The 26,695-nt window shown below is 42.5% G+C and overlaps 1 protein-coding gene across 5 annotated transcripts in view; it reads left to right on the plus strand.

Annotated features, from left to right (window-relative positions):
• Nucleotides 1-26,695, plus strand: part of FILIP1 (filamin A interacting protein 1) — a 115,342-nt gene that overhangs the window by 43,299 nt on the left and 45,348 nt on the right. For all 5 annotated transcript variants that reach the window (XM_068415876.1, XM_068415859.1, XM_068415893.1 and 2 more), the window contains 3 exons: nt 2,402-2,680; nt 23,438-23,611; nt 25,712-25,890. In XM_068415876.1, coding sequence (XP_068271977.1) covers nt 2,408-2,680; nt 23,438-23,611; nt 25,712-25,890 — 626 coding nt within the window. In that variant the 5' untranslated portion in view covers nt 2,402-2,407. The remainder of the gene's footprint in view (nt 1-2,401; nt 2,681-23,437; nt 23,612-25,711; nt 25,891-26,695) is intronic.

The following is a 26,695-nucleotide window of genomic DNA, read 5'->3' on the forward strand; positions in this document are numbered from 1 at the left end:
TGGGTCTAGTTCTCTCCCAATTTATGCTGCTGGATGAATTCCACTGAATTAATGAAGTTAAGACATGAGTAACCAATGATAATAAAAAGACAATCTTCCTGCTGAGTGTGAAACTACCAAAATGCAAGGCTAATGTGAGCAAGAGATTTAGAACACTGGCCTGAGTCAAGTAAGTAGCAAGCCATAGCAGGCCCAGTGTAACATTAGCCAAGCTGATTAGTCAACGTATTTTAGGTTTTACCCCATCACTAGTGAATTTCTGCTCTGAGATCCTTATCAGAAAAGTGTGTGATGTTAGCGATGTTGAGAAGCATCTGTTTGTCTAATGAACAATCTGCAAACTAAATCCAGAGATGAATTTAAGTGAGAGGAAAGATTTGGAAGCAGTGGAATATTATTCATGAGAACTATTGATATAAACAATGGGCAAGTTTCAGAAATACAGACCCTTCTTCAACTTTCTTCAGTCTGTTCAAATTGTACTTGATCTAAAGCAAGGTATTTCTCTGTGCAGATCTTGCTTTCTGGTATTCTCAGACTATCTTGAGTAAACTGGATTTAAGTAAAAAATTAAGGTACCTGAAAATATGACCATGTACAGAAGTAAATTGGAATAAGGCAACATAAACTCCTGATGGTTTCCCTTGTCTGTTATATAAGCAATTTGAAGTAGGATGAAGAATATCTAACTTTTAGGAGATCAACTTACTTTTTACATCCGAGTTTGGCCCTGAACCAAGCCTAAATTCACTATTGACTTTGTATTGTGTATGACAAATATCTTGATTACAAATAACAATCAAGGTCTTCTACAGTTAACACTGAAAATAATTACAAAGACCTACTTCAACATAACATAGGAAGGTGACAGGATAGCAAGACAACAGAATAGCAATATGGGTCCACATATAAACATGTCTGAGTATCCTATGCACATTTGTTTAACAATGATAAGTAATGAAATAATACACACTGATGAACCCATCCTGTCTTCTGTGCCATTGTTAGTCAGTGACACAGGATGAGACCTTACAGGGTAAATGGGATTTTAAGGGCTAGAAACCTCCCTGGCCAGTCTGCAGGATTAAGGGGGAAGAAAAGAGAGAGGTGTTGTCCTAGGAGAGGACAACAGACAAGCAGATTAAGCTAATTCTAGTTGTATATGTTGTGTGCATGACACTGTGAAAAGGGCTGATGGGTAAGAAAGAGAAAAATGGTGAAAAGATTTGAAGGTAAGGGCAAGGGGTTTAATTTGATATTGCTGAATGGTATTCAGCAGAGGGAATCAGAGGAGACATGCAGGAAGGATGATTTTCACAGCTATGTTTTGTGTGACACCAAGGCTACGTTACTTGTAAACTAAACAGTCCCAGGGCCCCCATTCTGTCCTGGGGGTCAAACAGCACAATCCAGCCACGCTTGTACTACTAAACTCTCTTCTCTTTCAGAACAGGGTGGCTGCATCTGGATCTGGCCTGGGTTAATTCTTTAATTGTGCCAATTGAATTCTTGAATACAGCAGGTCAAGTGCCAGAGCTCAGGAACATTTGCTGTCACTGTTTAATTTCCTAGGATAGACATAGTCTAAGAGCGAAGTGTAGGTGCTTAAGAGGACAGAGATGTGAGCATCCAGTAACCATGACCCAACATTTTGGAGAAATCCTGAATCTTCTGGAAGGACTGCGTTCATCTTGCCCATTTACCTCTTAGTGGTTTCATGCCCTCTGTGCTCTTTTTTCAAACTTCTTTTCAACTTTCCTTTATGGCACTTACTGCGTAATAACCTCATGTAGTATTTAGCTTAAGATGGAGTTTACCACTTGATTTCATCTGCATTCCACATTTTTCTTGGTTACCTAGAATAAAACCATTGCTTCACTCAGTGAAACTGTAGAGTGATCTTCCTTTGTCACGCATTGTCACTCCACTCTCATAGAGAATTTATATTTAAGGAATACGTTTTTCTAAAATTTAATTGCATTCGTGTCTCTCAAGTAAACCTCATGTTAAAAATAAGATCTACTTAACAACCTGCTTTGTTTTGTAGTGATGAATTGTGAATGATCAAAATGTTGTCTGGAGGAAAGGGAAATGTTCTTTATCATTTTCCTGCATCACTTTTAAGTTCCATACATTTAAACTCATATCAGCATCTTGGCATGCTGAAAAAAATGGTTACCCTTACTTTAGGACTGTTAAATTTGTAATTAATGCCCTGGATTTACTGTCTGCCACACACAGAGTTGTTGAAATTGTTGAGCTTTCTACCATCATCTCTTGAGCATGACAGTATTTTTCAGTTTTTAGAAGATTGTTGTTCTTCCAAAAGGCAGTATTTCCACTGAGGCTTTTTGTAAGTAATTTTGTTTATAAATGCATCTTTATGTTTGTTTCTTTCTAGGTAGGGATGAGATCCCGAAACCAAAGTGGAGAAAGCTCGTCTAACGGGCACTTCTCCAGTTCCAAGTCTGTCATCAGCCATGCAGAGAATGAAAAACTTCAAGAGGATGCCAAGAAAAAGAACAAACCTCATCGGAAGGAAGATGAGGTCATGGTTTCAGCAACTGTCAAACGGCACTCAAAATCACCTGGACCTACTGAACGAAAGAACAGGAAGTCCATAGAGCTTTCTAAAGAGGACTTGATAAAACTCCTCAGTATAATGGAAGGAGAACTGCAGGTAAATTAAACATCTTTTAAACTACATTTTCTATGTACCTATTTATTTTTAGGTTGTCCAAAAAGCACAGGGCTCAACTGACAGGGACAGGCGCATTTAAGCCAAAGGACCATAAGGAGAGAGCAGTGGTAGTTGGTGTTTAACAGGATAGTAATAGTTTTAAGTACTGCTTTATTTACCATCTCTGTTTGCAGCTACCAAAGCAAAAGAAATTATAAACACCTGTCAGAACTGATGAAGAAAGGGGGATCTGCAGGTCCTGAACACTTAAAAAGAGGCAGAAAACAACCACAGAGGAATCAGTTCTGGGAAAAAGACAAGCAAATATAGTGAGTGTAATTACAGTCATTAACACAAATATTCAATAACAAATCTGCAAGTCAGTTTTTCAGTCTTTTAATATTGAAAAAGGACTTAAGATGGCCCCTGGATCTTCTGCATATTCAGATGTTGCTCGGGGCTCAGCCAAAGCTCTGCCTATCCCTCCTGGCCTCCAGCGCTCTGCACGTTCCCTGCCTTGCAAAGACCCATTAGTTTTATTTCTTGGAGTAGTTCTCGCTTGAAAGTTTTCTCAGTTGTCCTCATTCGCATGTTTATTCAGCCCAGTAGTAAGTCCTTGATGGCAGACAGCCTGATTTTGTGCTTAACTCATCCCCCAAGTGTCCATCCAGTTTTGAGGATTCTCTTTAATGCTAACAAATCCTCAAACTGTCAGGAGTGTCAGTCCTCAGGGAATTTCAAAATAAAGAGCTGAAACATGGTATTTCAAAAAGTCAATGTGAAGACTTTTGACTTTTCAAAACTTATCCTCTTTTGTGGTAGGACTGCTTGCCAAATTTATACATTCTTTTGTTTGAGCTCTAGTGATTTTTTCACTGAACCTATGGGCAAGCAGAAAAAACCTGCCCAACCTATGTGAAACATTTTGTCTCAATCGCTTTATTCTAGATAACCATCATTATTTAGCACTTCATATAAGGCTTTACTTTCCCCCTGAAATTCACATTCATAACATTTTTACTTTTTACATTTTTACATTTTACAACCCATTAATTTTGGACTTGTTACCATCTTATCTGATTACAAGAAGCAATTGTTTTGTTAATTTCTTTGGTATATGAGTCACCTGAGCTGCACCATTACCACAACTCTGAGATTTCATCTCATTAAGTATCATTAAGTATCACTCTTCCTGCACATAATTCACCTTCAGTTTGTCAGAAAGTACTTTCAAGTTTCAGGAAACATGCCTTCAAACTAAATAATTTTGTCACAAAGACAGAGAATGGTCATTGTGCAGTGAAAAACTGAAGAAAAAAAGTAAGAAAAACTGTTGAACGCAATTTTGCAAAGCAAAAAAACTTCTACCATTACAGAACAGTATCCATTTTTATAGTGCTTTGTTTTACTTTATACAAAAACTTGTATATGTAATTTCCTAAAAGATAGAGCTAGGATGTAGCTTCAGTGGTGAATAGAGCCAAACCTCATTAGAAATGTATCATGCTCATTTTGTTCAGAAAGGTTACTCTGAAGTCACCTTTGTGGTCTGGAAAAGGGAGGCGAGGAAAGTCACTAACGTTTCCTAGGTGGCAATAAATGTGGTCTTTATTCTTATCTCTGGGTAATTTTCTTGTTCAATATACGGAAATGTGGCTCTTCACCGTAGTCTTTTACTTTGTGGGGGAGTGACACAACCTTTAAAGGACTGTCCATGTTCTCATTATCCCTGTGGGCATGGTTGGGATAGCTGCCATCTGCACTGTAATATGGGCTGAAAATCCTCACCAAGATGAATTTGCCATTGCCCTGGACAATACTTTTAGGGATATTGATACGTACAGACCCCACAGAGATGATTAGGCACTGCTAAAGCTTCCTGCCATCACAGGAGGATGGCATTGGTAGCTGTAACATGGTAGCTACCACGTTGGTACCTGTAAAGCGTGTCTGTTGTTCTGCTCCCTACTGCCAGGCAGAGAAGAGAATAATTATTCTTTTTAATCCATAGGAGTTTTTAATTTCATTTAAAAAAAAACATTTGAGTTAGTTATTTACCTGGTACCTGGGCTGGCCACTTGGGAGGAATATAAGTCTGTTGTCAGAGGATGTAGGGAGGCAACTAGGAAAGCTAAGGCCTCCTTGGAATTAAACCTTACAAGAGAGGTCAAGGACAACAGAAAGGGCTTCTTCAAATACATTGCAGGTAAAGCCAACACTAGAGGCAATGTAGGCCCACTGATGAATGAGGTGGGGGTCCTGGAGACAGAGGATAAAAAGAAGGCGGAGTTACTGAATGCCTTCTTTGCCTCTGTCTATACTGTTGGAGGCTGTCCTGAGGAGCCCTGGACCCCTGCGGCCTCAGAAGAAGTCAGGATAGAGGAGGAATCTGTCTTGGTTGATGAGGGCTGGGTCAGGGACCAATTAAGCAACCTGGATGTCCATAAATCCATGGGCCCTGATGGGATGCACCCGCGGGTGCTGAGGGAGCTGGCGGAAGTCATTGCTAGGCCACTCTCCATCATCTTTGCTAAGTCGTGGGCAACGGGAGAGGTGCCTGAGGACTGGAGGAAAGCGAATGTCACTCCAGTCTTCAAAAAGGGCAGGAAGGAGGACCCGGGTAACTATAGACCGGTCAGCCTCACCTCCATTCCCGGAAAGGTGATGGAGCAACTTTTTCTTGGTGCTGTCTCTAGGCACATCAAGGATAGGGGGATCATTAGGGGCACTCAGCATGGCTTCACCAACGGGAAGTCTTGCTCAACCAACTTGATAGCCTTTTATGAGGACGTAACCCGGTGGATAGATGATGGTAAAGCTGTGGATGTGGTCTATCTCGATTTCAGTAAAGCGTTTGACATGGTCTCCCACAGCATCCTCGCAGCTAAACTGAGGAAGTGTGGTCTGGATGATCAGGTAGTGAGGTGGATTGTAAACTGGCTGAAGAAAAGAAGCCAGAGAGTAGTGGTCAGCGGGACAGAGTCCAGTTGGAGGTCTGTGTCTAGCGGAGTTCCGCAAGGGTCGGTTCTGGGACCAGTTCTATTCAATATATTCATTAATGACTTGGATGAGGGATTAGAGTGCGCTGTCAGCAAGTTCGCTGATGACACAAAACTGGGAGGAGTGGCTGATGTGCCGGAAGGCTGCGCAGCCATTCAGAGAGACCTGGACAGGCTGGAGAGTTGGGCGGGGAGAAATTTAATGAAATATAACAAGGGCAAGTGTAGAGTCCTGCATCTGGGCAAGAACAACCCCATGTACCAGTACAAGTTGGGGACAGAGCTGTTGGAGAGCAGCGTAGGGGAAAGGGACCTGGGGGTCCTAGTGGACAACAGGATGACCATGAGCCAGCAGTGTGCCCTTGTGACCAAGAAGGCCAATGGCATCCTGGGGTGTATTAGAAGGGGTGTGGTCAGCAGGTCGAGAGAGGTTCTCCTCCCCCTCTACTCTGCCCTGGTGAGGCCGCATCTGGAATATTGTGTCCAGTTCTGGGCCCCTCAGTTCAAGAAGGACAGGGAACTGCTAGAGAGAGTCCAGAGCAGAGCCACGAAGATGATTAAGGGAGTGGAACATCTCCCTTATGAGGAGAGGCTGAGGGAGCTGGGTCTCTTTAGCTTGGAGAAGAGGAGACTGAGGGGTGACCTCATTAATGTTTATAAATATGTAAAGGGCAAGTGTCAAGAGGATGGAGCCAGGCTCTTCTCAGTGACATCCCTTGACAGGACAAGGGGCAATGGGTGCAAGCTGGAGCACAGGAGGTTCCACTTAAATTTGAGGAAAAACTTCTTTACTGTAAGGGTGACTGAACACTGGAACAGGCTGCCCAGAGAGGTTGTGGAGTCTCCTTCTCTGGAGACATTCAAAACCCGCGTGGACGCGTTCCTGTGTGATAAGGTCTAGGGAATCCTGCTCCGGCAGGGGGATTGGACTAGATGATCTTTCGAGGTCCCTTCCAATCCCTAACATTCTGTGATTCTGTGATTCTGTGACCTGTGTTGAACCATTACTGAAGTGGGCAAGCTACAGCACTTTGGCTTGAGATGAGAGCCTGGCTTTGATGCTACAAATGAAGATGAGCCAAGGAAGACTCCAGCCAAAGTAAATACTCTGGTATTACCTCCTGGCTGTCACAGTGACCTAATGCACTGAGTCATTTCATGGCTTTTCATTTTCAGATCTATTCGGACATCTCTGGTGGCTGGCTGGCATTTTGTTGGACTGACAAATTGGACTGTGCATTTATTTTGAAGCCATTTCAATACTGTCAAAGCAAACATTATATAGGCATATGTAAGAAGGTTTTGTTTTGAGAATAACAGCAGGCTGTACCTGTAGGGAGATCCAATATTTTTTGAAGAATAAAATGGGATAAAATACCATGACTGTTTACTCAGCAGCTGTGAGCAGGGGGGATCTTATGCCTGCACTGCTGAATGCAGAGCAGGGTGACACTGCCTTGTAAACCCCAAACAGCGAGTTCATTCATGGGCAGTAACCTGGTCATGATAACCATGGGGTTAGCAGGGTAAACTGGTAATGTATACATATGCTTCACGTGCTTAGTTCACTATTCACATAATCTAGCAACATAGCAAACATAGACCCATTCCACATTGCTGTTGTTATCAATTTTGAGTCCTTGTTTTGGGACTTGACCTTCCAGCTCTTCATTTTGAAGGTTTTTTTTAAATTATAATGACCTCAGGTAGCTGGCTGGTGCTTTAGCTTCTAAGCCAAAGCTGGATTCGGCTCTGGCTGTTGTCAGATTTCCAGGCTGGGCACTGGCCCACAGTGCTGGGCCCTGTGCACTTACTGAATATAGAGAAGGAAAGGTTTTCATAAACGTCTGAGGTCACCGTAGCCTAGACCTTATTTTGTAAGAAAACAAAAGGGGAGAAAAAGTATACAGAAGCTGCGGCAATGAAAATGTATCCCAATATACAAGGCAGGAGAGCTCTAAAGTACAACCTCTTTGAAGGAGAGTGGGAAACAAATGAACTGATGACAGGGATTGATTTTAAAGGCCTTATAGCTCAGTGGAGTGTCTTTTCTCTTGTGAGATCTCTCTGCTCATATAAAAAAACAGTGATTACATGGTCTTTAAACATACATTGAATATATAGGGGCAAAAAATCCATGAAGGATTTCTTCCTATTCCTGGAAAAAAATTTCTAATTTTTAAATACTGCAAAACTGATTTGAAAAGAAAACTTCAAACACCAGTAGAATAAATTGGACCATGAAGGCACAGTATTAATTTACCTGGTTGTTACAGTGATATCAGTCAAACCAACATGTGAATATCATTAATTACAGAGAAACACAGACAGTGTGGATGTTTACAATGATGGTATAATCCTATCTGTGGTTCACAGATTTTTGTCCAATGGTCTAGGTATTTGTCCTGGCAGGAATATATTCCCTGTACACTTTCTGAGCAGCAGCCATTAATCTCCAGCAATACCAACACTGATTTTCAACATTTCCTGATTAAGGGCCCAAAAGGAAATGAGGAGCAGTATTCATACAGGTTTACCATTCACTCTTCTATTGCATGTTTGGAAAAAAACCCCACAATAATAAAAGTTCATTTATGAAGACAGCAGCCCACTACAAATCATTGGATTTTTCTAGAAAAATAATTTCTTAGCCAGGTTCTGTGCCTATGACCTTGGCAGATGACAATTTAAGCTTGGGAGACAGTTTCCTATATTTCACACCAATTAAAACAAGAGCAACTTTTCCACTCGAGGCCTTTATTATAGCCCATGTTTTACTGTGTTTCCACAGTGCAGAAGTGGCATTCATCCCCTGCAGCTCAGCCACCCATTCCTGTCAAGGTCCCTTGCATGCTTTAGGGCTAAGGGGGATGTTTCCTGAGAGCCTGGCACTGTGGAGGAGCAGAGCTCTGCTCCTCAGAGCTGGGAAGCCGTGGAGTTACACCCTGGGTTCATCTTTCTTAACGTCTGTAGCTGGAACTACACACAGTGCAGCAGAAGAGAGCTCACTGGTGCCTTGTACATTGGGTTTAATATTTCCCTTTCTCCGCTGACATGGCTTTACTTGGCCTTCCCATCACTTGTCAGTCTGATTGATATAAGCAAGCGAGTTTGACTCGGTAGCTGTAGTTTGATGGCTTTCTCTCTGTCTCTTTTTCCTCTTGCTGCAATGTGTAAGCTTTCATGTAATGCCTTGAACTGGTTTTGTTTCGAACTTGACTTTCCTCAGATGTTGAGACAACATTGTGATAGTCATCTAGATACTGCTTAGTTAAAATCACCGTACAAACTCCTATATTTTTTCTTCAGTGCCTTTCTTGATGCTCTTGCATTAATATTATTAAATATTGAGTTGCCTGAAAGCTCAAGCAAGGAATATGGGATAGACAAGTGGGTAGAAACCAGATGTGTTCCTTTTGGGTAATATTAAAGTCAGAAGAGAAAGTCGGGACAAGATGCCTTGGCACCAGAGGAAAGAGTACATAACAGAGTGAAGAGAAGGAGTTTTCAAATGGTCATTAGCAATATCTCACAGTTTGAGAAGCTGAAGAGGAGCCAGAGTGGAAAGAATAGGTAAAGCCAGAGAAAAGTGCATGTAGAGTAGCTTTGCGTAAGTGTTTATAACTGTGAAGTCTTGTTAATTGGATTGAAATAGTTTAGGATTTTCTGAGCATATTTTACAGATGAAATTCAAATTCCCCAGAGAAAAACCTTGGCATGTACAGAGCTACAGGGAAAAAGAGAAGACAGGGTTAATGTGAGGAGGGAGAGGTGACTTAAGGAGAATGGAATGAGAGGAAAGAGGTTGGGCAATAGAAGAAAAAGAGTGTAAGAAAAGGGGGAATACAACAGTGATAAATGGAGCCAAGCTAGAGACATGGAAAGGGGATATCATAGACAAGGCAAGACAGTGAAGAGAAAGATGGTATCCACACTGTAGCCAAATGAGAGCCTAAAAAAAATCCTTTAAAATGTCTGGCATAAGAATATCACTAAAATGTGTTAAAAAATTATTTCCCCTCTGACTGACCCCTTTTTTGTTTGTTTGTGTTTTCCTGGCAAAGCAGGCTTTTGCAGGACAAAAAAAAAAAAAGTTAGGATAGACTTCAGACCACAAATGCTCTCTTCTATTTTCATTGAATAATTTATAACCAGCGATGAATTTTGTCCAGAAGAGTATCTTTTTTCTGTAGCTTGCAATCATTGCTGTGCAAAGTGCAGGAGATACCATGGGAGGTAAGCAGGGCTTGTCTAGCAAGTCCCAGAAATTGTGAATTTTAAAATAGAACCCTGCTGGTTTATGAGGAGGGGAAAAAAAAAAAAAGATAAGACAGTATACTGAAATATAGTTAAATTGTGCTATTCAGGCAATTTCCTGCTCCCTCGGAAATTAAGAGCAGAGGTACTATCAACCATAGTGATGATAGCCATGTCTTTGGTAACAAAATTGCTTTAGAATTATATGTTTTTCAAAGTAATTATCCTCAGTAAAATGTCACTGTCACTGGACAGCTGTAGGCTGAAAACCTCTTTCACAAAGATGTTTTAACATCCTTCTCTGTTAATGCCTGAGCTGTACTTAACAGAGCTACATCTATCATGTTATTTAGGCTTCGAGGGTCAAAAGACAGAGGAAAAATTAGCAGGTGTCTCTGATCCATTGAACATCTCATCTAGAGTGGAGGGAAGAGTATGAGCAGCTTGGGTTTTTTCAAAAATTCTTGGTCTTCTGTCCAAAACAGAACAGTAAGGACTGCCCCTGATCAACTTTTAAGTTTTGGTCTTGTTCCCATTGGGATCAGTGTCTTTAACTGATCCTCCTCTACAATCTTTTTCAAATAATTTTAATCAACTGATGTCATTTGAATCCTTTTTTTTTTATTTACTTAATAGAAACTGTACACTCAGTGCAACAGTAATGAGAAAGCTTTTATCTTTTCTCATTTTCTAGAGAGAAGGCTCACTGTGGGAGAGGACATTATTTTGCAATAAATGCTAGATGCATGGACTCTCTGGCTTTAAAATATCTGGGATTCTTGGGAGAGCTTGCAATGAGCATATGTCTTATGTGTCATAATGCTGTCCAGTATTCTGAGTCACCAGTTGTTAATTTAACATTGCAGTTGTAGCTGAGTCTGTTTTTATTAACTTTGCTGCCCCAGTTGTGTATTTATTAAGTTTGTGTCTCCTGTTCTCCAGCTGAGGATCAGATAAGCTCTTGAGAGCAAAATGGATTATTTTCCATCCAAAATGAGATTTAATAAAAGCAAATATATGTCTTTATATAATAATTGTGAGCACATGGCTATCTGAGAAATTGTCTTGTTTCCAGGGTTAAAGGCTCCACCTATTGGTTGACTAAAATGAGAGAAATGTAACATTTTCACGTAGAAAACTGCAGGCCCTACTGAACATCCTGTGTCTTGCCACATCTTTACAAAATTGCTGGCTTCAGTGTAGAATTTTGCATGATGGCCAAAATAAAATTAGCTCAGTGACTTATTTGAGGGCTATGCACATGCAGCACCCAAAATGATGCACTGCTGAGACACTATGAAGGGAAGTCCTTTCCTAAGACAGGAATAGTTTGGGTTTTGCAAGTGAAGTCTTTCTTATCCTGGATATGATTATTTTTCTTTGCAAAAAAATTAGCATGAATTCTTCCATACCAGCAAAATGAGCGGAACTGACTAACCCAAGTACAGTTACATGGTAACTTCCAGGCATTTGTCACCTTCAAGTTTAAACAAGTCAGAAACAGAAGTATTGATGCAGTCTGCTTGATAATGAAAACCCATTTCCCCAGTATTGGCTCAGGCAGTCTCAGCAGTTCAGGCAAAATGGCATTTTCAAGGGTTTCAGAGTCGTTTCTGGGAATGCAATGGGAGGATGGAGAGGGGAGAGGATGTCCAAGTGGGCCTTGGGGAGGGCAAAGGGAAGGACAGACATTGGGGAGGATCAGGGGGATTTCGGAGACGGCAGGAGGCTGTGAGGACATTGTGGGCATGGCCAGGAGCTCTTGCTCTGCACCTTTCATTGTGCACCCTCTCTAAGTTATTTCACTCTAAGAGTTCATGACACTTCACTCATTTCCTTTGACAGCTCCTCTGTTCAAATAATTGGCTACACTGGTGAGTGCTCGCTGTAATGCAGTTCTACTGTTCTTGCCCATTCATCAGTCATCAGTAACTTGAATGCACATCCATGTATCACACAGCACTGAAAAACAGCTTGTTGAAGCCAACAAAATACTTGGACAAGAGAAAGTTGTGTATACAGTTTATTATACATGTATACACACTTACGTCTGTTGGTATCCCACTCTGAGTTATGCTTGTGTCACCACAGAGGAGGCAGAAGGATTTCCTCTGAACTTCATCATGCTGATGGCTACGGCCCCGCTGGCACCAGCTTGTCTCTCACTCCATCCTGCTCCACACGTGCTCATTCCTGACAGAAGGCAGCTAGATCACTGCAGGGAAAAAACATTGGGCAGGTTCGTCCCTCTTGGAGAGGGGGTACTTATGCCAGCAGCTTCAAGTGCCTCCAGGAAGTTCAGGTCAGAGCACCTAATTTCAGATGTTTCTGTTCCTTATATAGACAATGAAGCACTTTCAAAGAGCAATTTAGACAACCTGAGTTACATGTCTAATGAAGATACTTTTCAGTTTCCAATGGATTTCAACAAGTTGGATGGTAGTATAGAAGTAAGAATATAATGAATGGAGGAAAATGAATAAGAGAACAACTATATTGACATCAGAGTGATGTAATATATGCTTATGAATTAAATCTCACAACATTCCAGGGAAATATTATTTCCTTTATGGAATGGAAATTGGAGCATGGTGAGGTTAATTTTATGTGTAAAGCAGCACAAGAAAGAGGTCCATGAACAGAACAAGGATCACTTGAGTCTTGGTCCAGACTGGTTAACGTAAGATTAAGGGGCAGATAATAACACAAGAAAGAAGTAAAGAATTGCTTTTTCTGTTACTACCCTTTCATTAGTCATTATTTTTTTCTTCTTAAAGAGGTGCTAACTGATCACAAATTAAGTTGTGGTTACAAAAGGAGCACGGCAACTTACTACACAACTCTGCGTGGGAAATGTACTGCAATTTTAACAACTCCCTATACTGCTATAGTAGCTCATGATTGGCCGTTCATCTGGGATATGGAAAGCTGTAGATCATTTCCTTAACATGAATAAACCAGAATAGGGACTTAGTCATTTGGGTTTTCATGTCTGATTTGGACTACCTGAACCAGGGATATCTCCTCTGGCTTTGCAAGCATTGTGAGGACTAAGCTGGTCAGAGAAAAGACCTAAAGTTGCTTGGTTAATTACCTCATTTGTTAGGATGCACACAGCATTGTGCAGCCACATACCAGCCCTGAACTGTGAATACAGTCATTCGTGCGCTGTTGTTAATGATTCTTCCTGCTCAGGTGTCCAAAAAAGTGTTTTAATAGATGTTCCTTCCTCTGCCTGCTTGCTAGTTGGATCAATCTGTGATCTCTGCTTGCTGCTGGGCTTCAGGTCATGTGCAAAATGTTATTATACAGTTAATGTTGGCTGAGACGTAAACTATATGACTGGATACAGCAAACCCAAAACAGCGGGTTTAGCCATTGTGATGCATTGCTGAAGCATGTAGAGCACATCCCAACATGCAGATTCATGTGCATAACTGACAGTGACCCCTCGCATTGGTCTCTCTCTGCTGACTAGATCACGACACTGTAATTCTATATGCTGCAGTAATGCCCCATGGTTCAATAATATTGACCAAAGCACTCTTTCAGTGTGAAAAGACAAGACAGGATATCCCAGACCCTAATAATTCTGAAAACATCAAGCAGTGTGGAGTTAATACGTCTCGGGGCCTTGCCATGGGAATTTTCTGGCTGTGTCCCAGACTACAGATAATTAATTATGTCAGTGAAAGGCTCTGGTGGCCTGTTTTCTTCAGAAAAAAGTGACATCATCCATGGAGCTCTCTGGTAATAAAGCAGAACAAAGCTGTGTGGGGAGGAAATAACAGACAGATGTCTTCTAGTGCTCATTTGATCTGTTTCAAAGCTTGCTGTAAGAAGTAATACATTGCTCAGTGCTGCTTCTCCTCAGCTCTGCAATCTTTAGCATGAACTTTTTTAAACATAAGATGCCAAATTAATCTCTGATGTAATTCTTCTGGAGCCACTTCAGAGGGTTCATGCAGTGGATGAGCTGGTCTACCATGTGCCTCTCCTCTGGTATTGATTTTAGAAGGACTTTCTCTGTTATCACGGTAAGATAATGCACAACAAAATGAAATACACTGTTGTCTCTGTTTAGCCCACACCCAGGGCTACAGAATAACCGGTTGTTCTATCACCCAAGACCCCTCCCCAGCTGAGAAAGGGAATTGGGAAAAGGAGGGAGACTCATGGGATGAAATTTAAACAGATTTAATAAAATCACAGAATCACAGAATCACAGAATGTTAGGGATTGGAAGGGACCTCGAAAGATCATCTAGTCCAATCCCCCTGCCGGGTCAGGATTCCCTAGACCATATCACACAGGAACGCGTCCAGGCGGGTTTTGAATGTCTCCAGAGAAGGAGACTCCACAACCTCTCTGGGCAGCCTGTTCCAGTGTTCAGTCACCCTTACAGTAAAGAAGTTTTTCCTCAAATTTAAGTGGAACCTCCTGTGCTCCAGCTTGCACCCATTGCCCCTTGTCCTGTCAAGGGATGTCACTGAGAAGAGCCTGGCTCCATCCTCTTGACACTTGCCCTTTACATATTTATAAACATTAATGAGGTCACCCCTCAGTCTCCTCTTCTCTAAGCTAAAGAGACCCAGCTCCCTCAGCCTCTCCTCATAAGGGAGATGTTCCACTCCCTTAATCATCTTCGTGGCTCTGCGCTGGACTCTCTCTAGCAGTTCCCTGTCCTTCTTGAACTGAGGGGCCCAGAACTGGACACAATACTCCAGATGCGGCCTCACCAGGGCAGAGTAGAGGGGGAGGAGAACCTCTCTTGACCTGCTGACCACACCCCTTCTAATACACCCCAGGATGCCATTGGCCTTCTTGGCCACAAGGGCACACTGCTGGCTCATGGTCATCCTGTTGTCCACTAGGACCCCCAGGTCCCTTTCCCCTACGCTGCTCTCCAACAGCTCTGTCCCCAACTTGTACTGGTACATGGGGTTGTTCTTGCCCAGATGCAGGACTCTACACTTGCCCTTGTTATATTTCATTAAATTTCTTCCCGCCCAACTCTCCAGCCTGTCCAGGTCTCTCTGAATGGCTGCGCAGCCTTCCGGCACATCAGCCACTCCTCCCAGTTTTGTGTCATCAGCGAACTTGCTGACAGCGCACTCTAATCCCTCATCCAAGTCATTAATGAATATATTGAATAGAACTGGTCCCAGAACCGACCCTTGCGGAACTCCGCTAGACACAGACCTCCAACTGGACTCTGTCCCACTGACCACTACTCTCTGGCTTCTTTCCTTCAGCCAGTTCACAATCCACCTCACTACCCGATCATCCAGACCACACTTCCCCAGTTTAGCTGCGAGGATGCTGTGGGAGACCGTGTCAAACGCTTTACTGAAATCGAGATAGACCACATCTACAGCTTTACCATCATCTATCCACTGGGTTATGTCCTCATAAAAGGCTATCAAGTTGGTTGAGCAAGAACCAATATCAATACTAATACAAAAGACACAAAATTATACTTGGGTCATAGAGTGGTGGCAGGTCCCTCCAGGGATAGTAACCAAGAAGGAGAGCAAAAAGACACCACCCCCATCCCCAGCATGCTTTCCCATTTATAGTGAACCTGACGTTAATGTTATAGAACACACCTGTGGGCCAGCCTGGGTCAGCTGCCCTGTCTTTCACTGCTAATGGCCTTGATCACCATACCATGGCTGGCCAAAAACTGAAACAAAATGTAACAGAAAATTGATTCCATAGATTTTATCCCTGCAAAACCAGGACAACAGTATATCTCCAAAGGCTTCATACAAGGCCAGAAAGTTCTGCATGGTGTGAAGAAGACAGGACAATTCTGTTTCATATCCCCAGAGTCATGAGGGATCACTTGCATTTCTGGATATATTTCACTAAACTTTTGAACAAAAACACCGGTGGTAACCTTTCATCATGGAAGTCATCTCTTTACCTCCAAAGTAAATGACATACATAGACCCGGGTTTAGAAATGTTAAAAGAAATTTGTGTAAGTGAACTCCACAGTTTCAAGTATTAGGAAATTAAGCTGAGATGAGAGGCAAGAAAAAAGCTTTCCTGTACATAGAGTCTTCCTTGCAAGAAAAAAATATGTATACATGTCATTAGCCAGCATTTTGCATGGCTAGAATCACTAAGTGAGTGATGTAAACAAGGCTACTTCAAATATCTGGTATAGGAGAGAAAAATATTTCTTGAGTTTTTAGCAAAAAGGAGCTTTGTACAATGCAATATACAGTAGAGCATCTAACTTCCCAGCTTCAAAGCATGCTTTGTACATGAAGTACATCTTACCTGGAAGCCAAATTTCTTCCCAGTCCTTGTAGCAGTACATAGGGATAGTTTGAGGAATCAGGCCTTTAACAAAAGTGTCTTTCCAGTAGGCAGGGGTAATTTTTATTACTTTCTCTATTCATATTCATAGTATCATGACACAAAATGAAGACAATGCACTTCCCTTCTAATTATTTTAATTTCCTCCTAAGGTAAGACAAGAAGGGAAGTTACTGATTTTAAACAGGGATTAGTGTATTAGTGTTAAGAAAGTTCTGCAAGTACAGGTTTTTGAGTACACCTGCCTGAAGATGCTTTCTTCATTAAAGTAAACTAAGCTAATATGTGGTATTCACTCTCTGAGGTCTCTAATGGGAATTTTCAGAAGTAAGACTATTCCTGCCCTGGTGGTGACACAGCATGATCTTGTCCTGGTTAGCACAGAAAGCAGCGTGAGAACATCCTCCTGATCTCCCTCAGAAGGATGCCTTGAGTGTGATGTTTGTAACCTCTAGGTGAAACGTTTGTAAAGCCTACAGGAATTTAGGAAATCAGCCACTGGTAAGACCACAACATTACATGGAGAACCTGTGACCTTATCTGGTTTCTGATGCCATACAGAGCAGCTGTTACTCTATAAATAACCTGAACTGTGTGAAATGCAAGTAACAACACCACAAGTAGAAGTAAAGGTTCCTCTCTGTGGTTTGGTAGTTATTTCTTGCTATTAATCACTGGCAAGAAAAATATGACTCCATAAACATTAAAGCTCTATTACTTGGTGCTTTCACTTGTACAAGCATAACAAAGTGTCATGATAACTAGAAAATAAATATTCAAAAGCTGGAAATACCATATCTTCCAAATATTACATAAATGTATTCCCAGTAAAAACTACTCCTGGTCCAGAATTTTCAAAACTTCTTTCAATTGATTGAGAGGATTGTCATCATGTTGTTGAAGTATTTAGATGGCTCTGAAGTAGTTAGATATATTTTACATGGCTCCAAACATGGAGCTATGAAGGAAATAGTTACTGGTAACTGATTTAGGGAGTGGTACACTGAATTTGCAGGAAGGCTACTTACAAAGAAAATTCAGGAGGAGAGCTTAGGAGATATACTGACAAATGATCTGGAGTTGGATTTTACTCTCAGCTGACAGTGATTACTTTGACTCCATTCAGCCCATCTTGAATAAAACCAAAAATTTTTTTCCGATTTACTAGATGCCTTACATGAAACCAGTTTGATCAGCTCAGTCCCATTTCCCAGGTGACAAATGGGCTGTGGCAAAAATTCCCTGTTTAGTGGGTGCTGAGTTTTGTTAGCAGTCTCATGGGAGAGGCCAAAGACTGTGGGAATGGGGAGAGAGGGCTGTAGTAAATTGGCAGGGCAGGGCGTGAGGAGGAAGCACGTCCGAACGCCGGGCTTGTGTAACAGTCTTTCCATTGACCAAGAATTTGGTTGCTAGGCTGCCAGTCCCCTTTTACAAGCAGCAGAGTCATGCTATTGTTTCCTAAATTGTTTCAGTTTTATGCAGGGACCTCTTTACATCCTTTCTATATCATTTAAATATTTTACTAGGCACGTAGCAAAGCAAGGTTTGGAACTCGGACCCCTGCTCTGCTCAAGCCAATGAGCAAAAGAAAGCCTTTCTCTTTTATTCTGCCCAAAAGTGAGTATTTCAGGGTAGCCCTGCAAAGAGTGGCCTCACGTCAGTCTTCCAGCTGGGTGGCTAGCATGTGCTCCTGAGCGGAGGGGAGCACTGTCTAGGAAAATTCAGATTTCTCAGGTAGAAACACAGACCCCACATGTTAAGTAAGTGCACTAATCACTGGGTAATAGAGAGGAAGGAAAGAAGAGCAGGCAAAGCTGTGCAGGACAGCCGTGCTCCATGGCACTTCAGCCCCTCCATGGATGTACTCAAGATCTGATGTCATCAGCCTTTAGATTTTGGCACCTCCAGTAGGCATAAAACGAGCCTTAGGTACAGTTCAACTTTGTAGTTCCTTTATCAGCAGAGACAGCTGAAGGAGTTAACTACGTACTGTGTCCAGTTCCAGTCCCCACAATTCAACAAAGACACAAACAGGCTGGAGAAAGTCCACAGGAAGGCCATGAAGATGATCAAAGGGCTGGAGAACCTACCCCGTGAGAAAAGACTGAAGGAATTAGGTCTTTTCTCCTCGGAGAAGAGGTCTGGGAGGACCTCATCACAATATTCCGGAACTTAAAAGGTGGCTACAAAGAAGACGGAAGCTCTCTCTTCACAAGGAGCCACATGGAGAAGACCAGGTGCAACGGGTACAAGTGGCACCAGGAGTGGTTTCATCTCGACATAAGAAAGAAATTTTTTACGGTGGGAACAATTAATTACTGGAACAACATCCCCATGGATGTGGTCGAGTCCCCATCACTGGAAGTTTTCAAGGACAGGGTGCTAGATGATCTCATCTAGGCTTCCTTTCCCACGAAAGGTTGGACAAGATGATCTTTTGAGGTCCCTTTCAAGCTGGGCTGTTCTATGGTTCTATGGTTCTATGAGTTTGATGGACAGGGAGTCTCTAAGCAGGCTTTGCTCCTGGAGAAAACTAGTGTGGAAAAACACCTCTCAACATACCTGGCCTTGTGTGTTTCTCACCTTGAGAGTATTTCTAAGAGGTAATTAATCTGTCTTCATTAATCTATCTTTGTTGCTCCTACTTTTAGAGAATCAGGTACTTGAGGGCACTTTATTAACAGAAAAGTCTATTTATTTTCAAGAATCCACAATACGAACAGTATAGACAGAAAGTTAGCTTGGAGTTTTCTGTAGGACAATTTAAATAATGAAAAAACAATGAAAGTAAATGTATTTTCTAAATTCTGTATCTTGACTTTAAAGAGCTTCTCTGACTAATTGCAGTCTTCTGGACTTACCCAAATAAACTTCATTGTGTTACAAGCTGTTGCAATATGTGGTCTTCTCATGCCTGAATATTCTTTCTCATCAGAGCACCAACAAAACAGAAAAAAAAAGGACCTGAGAGATGGCTTTCCTGTGCCAAACACCATGTTTCTTCCACCAAAACAGCTAACAACTTTCCTCTGGGATTTATATACAAGTTTACTTCCAATTTTAAATCTCTTCCTTGTGTTTGTCTCCTAGCTTATGATTTATGCTAAACAGCATTGTACTTGGAGACAAGGGAGGCACCTACAGTAGATGTCCGTCAGTAGGAACAGCTTGCCAGTATGGTTCCCTCTTCTTAGCAAGGACCCCCCAGTTTAAGCCTCTTGTACCTCTTTCCAGGCACAGGTGTTGAAGTAGCCCAAGTGTTCCTCCACAAGATTATTCTGACTTGTCTGAAAATGGTCTGTATCATGCAGTTTGATATAGCAGTAGTTTTTCACTATACATGGAAAGAAAACACCTCCACGAGAGCTCTCTTCTAGTTGTTTCAGTGGAAAATTAGTCATCTGGAGAAAACCTGGAGAAGAGGAGACTGAGGGGTGACCTCATTAATGTTTATAAATATGTAAAGAACAAGTGTCATGAGGATGGAGCCAGGCTCTTCTCAGTGACATCCATTGACAGGACAAGGGGCAATGGGTGCAAGCTGGAACACAGGAGGTTCCACATAAATATGAGGAAAAACTTCTTTACGGTGAGGGTGACCGAACACTGGAACAGGCTGTCCAGAGAGGTTGTGGAATCTCCTTCTCTGGAGACATTCAAAACCCGCCTGGACGCGTTCCTGTGTGATATGGTCTAGGCAATCCTGCTCCGGCAGGGGGATTAGACTAGATGATCTTTGAGGTCCCTTCCAATCCCTAACATTCTGTGATTCTGTGATTGTGTGAAACATGAAATCACGAGATACATGGGCCTGCTGTTTCAGCTCCTTCGCTCTACGTTTATCCTAGGGAGTTTCAGAGAGCTTAACTGGAGTTTGCAAATCCCAAGGCTGATGGGAAGTTAGGATGTCGCCCAGGCCCCTCTCTGACCTAGGCTAGCTACACTTCAGAATCTTCCTATGCTGGGGATTGTTGCTGACCAAATAAAAAGCAAATTTCTCTCCAGTTTATTATTAGCATGAGGCCCCTTTTTGGTCCAATGCTTCCTAGCAACCTGAGTGTCTGTTTGTTAGGTTGCTTTTCACAAACTGTTATCCTAAGACCATGGAAACAGAGTACTTGGTGAATTAGCTGATACCCTTGAAAAGATAACGATAGGAGCAGTGGCCAAGCCCAGAAAAGGCAGAAGGCACCTTGCCATGCTAACGCAATCCAGATCCTGAGCGCCTGCAGAGCGTGGGGTGCCCAAGAAGGGGGACGTGAGTGGGGAGCTACCTGTGCCCTGGGGATGGTGCCACCCAGCCTTCTCCCGGGCTGGGTACCCTCCTCATGGGCTGCAGCAAGGGGTTTTCAGGGCTGACAGCCCTGCCGTGTCCCCTGGAGCTAAGTGTGTCACTGCTTCCTTTTAAAGACAAAGCCATGAATAAGGGTTTCCTTCAAAGCTCTGAACTGAGCTTGGGCACCTTCTACTTTCCTGCTTGGGGTGCCAGTTCATCCATTCAGCATCACTCACTCCCCCAACTTGGCTCCCTCCAGCTCTCAAGGGACCCAGAACTGCAGCTTCCAGAAACTTTTCTTAGCTGGCAAGTTATAAGCTGTTTCAGGGACTCTCATTCCCTTCTGCTAAAGTTGCTCCATTTTAATTAGTAATGATTAAACACTAATGAGGCTAGAAGGAAAGTATGCACGGCAGTGCACAACTGGACAGGGGCTGGGGCACTCGCTGGCAAGAGCAGCATTTGGTCCCTCTGTCAGCTATTACTGTATTAAATAACCATTACAGGGCCTGGAGTCCAGCTCTTTGCTCTCCCAAGTCATAGTGTTAAATCACCAAGCCCGAGCTGTCTCTATTTGCTCTGCCTGGCCCTGTCAATGTTTAATTATGCCATCCGGGGCCCAAGAGCTTCAACAGGAGAGAATGAACTCATCCTCCTCCCCTCCCAAATAGCCCAGGGTCTGAGGAGTGCCTGTCCCTGAGGAATGGGGTGTGTGGGGCCTCAAGATTTCTGTGCTCAGGACCAAAACGAATCGAGGTTTCAGCACGCTTGGTTGTGGCTCTTGGTACATGGGGTGGAAGGGGGCTGCCCCCTCATCCCGCTGCTTTTGGTGCTCCCTTTGCACAGCGCTTTCCCTGAGCATGCCTGTGGCTTGGGGCACCTCCTGCGAGGCACAGAGCGGGACACCGAATTCATTCATTGGGGCGGGACGCAGATATGGCCCAAAAGCTGTCTCTTCCTAAAAAGGCCTATGACAACACGTCATAAAATGGTGATATTTATAAATACCCCAAAACTCCCATGCTATCCTATTACACATTTTAAGGGCTTTTTCTTCAGTATAGAAGCATTGGCCTCATAGTAACGAAGACACTAAGATAACTGTTATTTCCACAGGGATATAAAAAATGATATATGCTCGAACTTGTCTAAAACTTTCCTAAAATAACATTTTTCCTGTACTGAGAGTGGCGTATTCTCAGGACGTGATGTAGCGAGGGTACAGGCTCTCTTGGCACTCTTCGGGACTAACCCACATAATTCACTTGCAGTTTTGACATCTATGAGTGATGCACCTTTCCCACGCTCGTGCTGAAAAAACATTAATACCATTCCAGTCTGTATTTTGTATCTTGAAGACTTGTGCAAAGCTTTTACTTAAGGTTACAAAATGTACAGTGTAAGCTCCTGCAGCTAGCCGTTTATAAATGGACTAGTTCTCGATTGGACTAGTTCTCAATGAGATCTCAAAGATCTCATGATCTTTGCCTCAAGTTCATTTTTTGTTTATTTTTCATGTTACTCTATTTTATTTTTAAAAAAGATTAAAGGGTCTTTGCCATTTCCTGAAATTATTTCCTTGCTCATTTTAAAGGCAGGTGCTTTTGTACAGCTGTGATGCCTCTGTGGTATTGGGTAAAGATTTAAGATTTGCTACAGGCATAATACAGAATGCCATTATGAACACTGTGGAAAAGCATGAAGTATTGGTCAGTTCATAAACCCTAAACAGTCTTTGCTTACATAGAGGCAGGATTTGTAAGAGATTTTTCCTAAAATATCTGAACCTTTACTTTGCCCTTAATTTTCTTCCCAAGCTCACATGGGCTGAGTGTTGGAAGGACAGGTGAGAGAAAAATTGGTGCCCATACTCTTCTGTCCCCAGTCCCTTTGGGCTTGTGGGAGAGATGAGAAAATCCGAGAGCTCCCTCACGCCCACCAAAAACTTGTACTTTTTATAGCCCCTCCCTGGACCACAGCCTTATAAACCTGCCTTGAAGGACAAGTGCCCTGCCCCCATTTTACAGATGGCTTAACAGATGTTGGCACGTATCGTTAGAAACAGAGTTTGGGATTAAGCATTTGTCTGCAGCATAGCCCTAAAATGTCCCTTATTCCTAGCCAGGTGGCCTTGCAGAGCAGCCTCATCACTCCCAGATGCCTGCTTGTGCTGCCTGAAACTGGGGTCTCCCCCCCAGGGCAGGGAGCAGGAGCTGGGACTCGCGCTCCCCTCGGCTGCAGGAGAGCCACTGCTCCTGGGTATGCCCCGGCTCCAGCGTCAGCAGCCCTCCTCTGCTGCCGGGAGGGTTTGCTCAGTCTCTTTGGGTCTGCTGCCAGTTATGCTGATTAGCTGGGGTCTGTAACATTTCTAGGGTTTTGTTTAAACACACAAAAGTTATAAAACTTCATTTTAAAAGTTACTTGAAGAGAATATTTAGTCACAAAGTCAGGTAGGGAATGACTAGGAAATACTTGATTCGCGGCTATCTGAGAAGTATTAATTCAGCCCACCTGTGCTGCTTGTTCTACTCATCTCCTTATCCCGGTCAGGGAACAGCATGGGCAGTGAATAAGATGAAGTATATGAAGAGTAATGATGTTCCCTGGCTATAGTTCCAACTCAGATAAAAATTCGTAGCATTCAAATGTAATGGCAGGCAGGAATAGAATAATTAATGCCTACAAGGATGACATTTGGATTGCACAGACCATGTTTGGATTGCACAGACCATGTTGACTCTATCTCCCAAAGTTTTCATATTTGCATTAGCAGCCTGGCGTGCTTTTATTTATTTTATTTTTGTGTATGCAGTCATATGTATGAAATGCCCCTATTTTCCCTCTTTTCCCTGTTGGTTAATAGGTTGGCTTATGGTAGTGATTTGCAATGTTACAGGCAAGGGAGGATGTGATCCACATGCTGAAGACAGAGAAAACCAAACCTGAAGTTTTAGAAGCTCATTATGGGTCTGCAGCTCCAGGGAACGTGCTCCGAGTGCTACACAGGGATGCCATCCTTGCCCAGGAAAAGTCTATAGGGGAAGACGTCTATGAGAAACCAATTTCAGAGGTAATAACTTCTTGATTTACATCACTATGTCTATGCAAGGGGAATCCTAACCAGAAATGAGACTCTGCATATTTTGGATGTGTGCAAACCATGCAAGAGGATAACACAGCATCTGTACAGATGACAAGAAATCAAAGAAAAATTGAACATTCTTGTTCACTCACCTGCAGAATAAACTGTAAGCAGAGTCACTGGGTTTGAACAACAATAAAGAGCTTGTATGCTCCTTAGGGGGCTGGTGCCATTAAACAAGAACAAAATCTTTGGGTGTCACCTTTCTGGTTTTTAAGTTGCTTTCAATTATAGGCTCCAACCTCTACTGCTCACAGCACTGGTAAGCACTCTTTGATTTTCTTGGCATACCAGATCACTGTCGTGTGGGCAGTTAGGAAAAGAAGACCTTCAGAGATTGACTGACCATATTTATGGGATCATAAATCTGTAATCATTTTACATCACTTAAGCTCTAGGACTGCAAAGTCAGTTCAGCCCCTAAAGGAGACCTGTAGGACTTGATCCCTTGCTTTAAAATCTAAGCAATAAATGAATGTAGAATAGACCTGGGAACGTCTGAGGCCAGCATGAACACCAAAATAAGCAGCCACTGCTCATGTTTATAGTTTCATAACAGAAAGAGCATGCAACAACATACCATATAATATACTGTAGTGCCTGTCCAAATCTTCATAGTTCCTCCTATTAGAACATTTAATTTTTTCACCAGGAATTGTGTCTACCACAGGAGATCTTTATACTGTGTATTCTCATTGAAATGTCTTCTGGAATTTTTAGGATGATGATAGTAAATAAGGAAAGCAAACATGAGTATGTGGGAGCATGCATGAAATACTGTCGAACAAGATTAAAAGAGCTTAGCAGGGCTTTTGTCTAAAGAAGCTGATAATTTGTCGGGGAACTCAGTGTAAAACTTTTGTCATGTGTAGGTCCACAGGGGTTATGTGGGAGCTAAAATAGGATGGTGACAAAATTTCTTAAGTGCAAAAGATCTACTCTCAAAGGCTGAACCCAACCTGGCTCCTTTATAAAATGCAATGAGTGTTTGACTGCCATGGTCAACTTCTGGAGCGCAAATCGCCATGGTCCTCCTGCTCCCTTATTTCCCTCAGTTTGCTGAGGCACCCTGTGAAACAGCAACTACCTGGTGCAGCCGGGGGCCGAGGAAGATGCAATGCATGCGAGGGTAAGGGCTGGGGGTGGGCAGAGCAGGCTCTGCCAACCACTGTGCCGCGGCAGGCAAGCAGAGAAGTGCCATGGCTGCAGGCTGCTTTGGCAGGGAGGAGGATGGCATTTGTCATCTGCTCCCAAGAAACAGTGAAAGGAGCAACATGAATAGCCATGGTGGCTTCGGAGTGCCCTGGCAACATTTTAGACACACATCTCTGGGCTTAATGTTTGTCTGAATAATAATTGGCATATTAAATTAATTAAGAAAACCCCGAAGACAAAAAAGGTAAAGTGTTGCTAATAAAGAAAGAGAAATTTCTGTCAAAAACAGGCTGAAGGGAAAACCCTAAGGCTTATAATGAATTGTATTTGGTAATGTAAAACTGAATCTATGCTGAATCTAAATAGTTTAGACTTTTTATCTCAGCAGTCCTACAGGTGCATTGAAGATGCATAACTCAAATTTCAGCCTTGAGCTTACACCTTACACTCCACATGTAAGTGTCTCGTCCCCATATAGCTGCATGAACTCAGGCTCCCAGGGACTGAGGGCATGTATCCTGCCCTGGCATTCGCTACAGCTTTTCCTGTGTGAAATGAGGAAAGTGTGCACAGCACCTTACCACACGGGAAATTCTGGACTGCAACTATATTATTTGTTACCCTAAAACTAAGCAAAGTTCTGTCCTTTGTGTATCTGAGAACTGTGCAAATGCTCATTGCAAACACACCGTCCAAAGAAATCATTACTTTTACAGGACAGTTACTCGTATTTCTAGTCACTGCTTTATGTAAAGCCCAAGACATAAAATCATGGGACTTGCATTTACCAAACACAACATTGTTGGTTAATAAATCAGATGAAGTAAGCAAGGAGACCTTTAAAACAGTCTATTCTCCTTTCCTACAATCCAGCTGGACAGACTTGAAGAAAAGCAGAAAGAGACATATCGGCGCATGCTGGAACAGCTCCTGTTGGCAGAAAAGTGCCATCGCCGCACAGTTTATGAGCTAGAAAATGAGAAACATAAACATACAGATTACATGAACAAGAGTGATGACTTTACCAACCTCTTGGAACAGGAGCGGGAAAGGTGAGTACTTGAGATGATGCAATGAGTATCCCCAGTGTCCCGGTGCTTGTCGGTTCAGGAGTGACATAGTCTGGTATTTTCTGTGTTTAAATGACACTAAACCCATGTGTAAACCATTTGTAAATGTCAGTCCACTCATGTTATTAGTAAGTACATTACTGTGCAAGTCTGGAGCTTGAGGAATACCATTGAATGTTCCTGTAGTATGCACTTGAATTAAGAAACGAATTTGTTCTGACTTACTCATGCCCGTTTTGGGTTCACCTCCTGGTAGCTTTTGATCAGATGTTATTTACGTTGGCTAAGTTTGGGGCTGGCTTGCTTAGCTAAGCGCCACGTTTTGTGAAGGACAGGGCACTGTTTGTCACAGCAGGAGGACAGGGCAAGTAAAACCACAACACACACTAGGATACTGGCACACAAGTGACAGGGACTTTGCCATGCCTTTTGCATTTAGGCTTGCAAGGTCACCAACCATTTGCATTATTTTTCATATTTTTGAAGATGCATGCCTCAGGCAAGATCTATGTTCCCCTGGCAGAAAATATTTTCATGTTTTATAAAACGTGTCCAGCCTGTGATGGATTATCTGCAGTGTTTATCTCACAGGCTCATATGCTCTAGGTTTTTTTCTTCAAGTGTTTGTCCTCCTTGTGGGAGTAATTTGTTCTCAGAGTCTCTAAGAAAAAAAAAGAGCACCTACCTTAGGTGAAGAATAAGTGCTCAGTAACAGCCTCAGTTTTTCAAGATGAAATTTTCATGCTCATACCAAACTGCTTGAAATCAATCCACAATTTTTTTTTGT

This window comes from Nyctibius grandis, chromosome 1 (assembly GCF_013368605.1).
Source record: "Nyctibius grandis isolate bNycGra1 chromosome 1, bNycGra1.pri, whole genome shotgun sequence".
Taxonomy (NCBI): domain Eukaryota; kingdom Metazoa; phylum Chordata; class Aves; order Nyctibiiformes; family Nyctibiidae; genus Nyctibius; species Nyctibius grandis.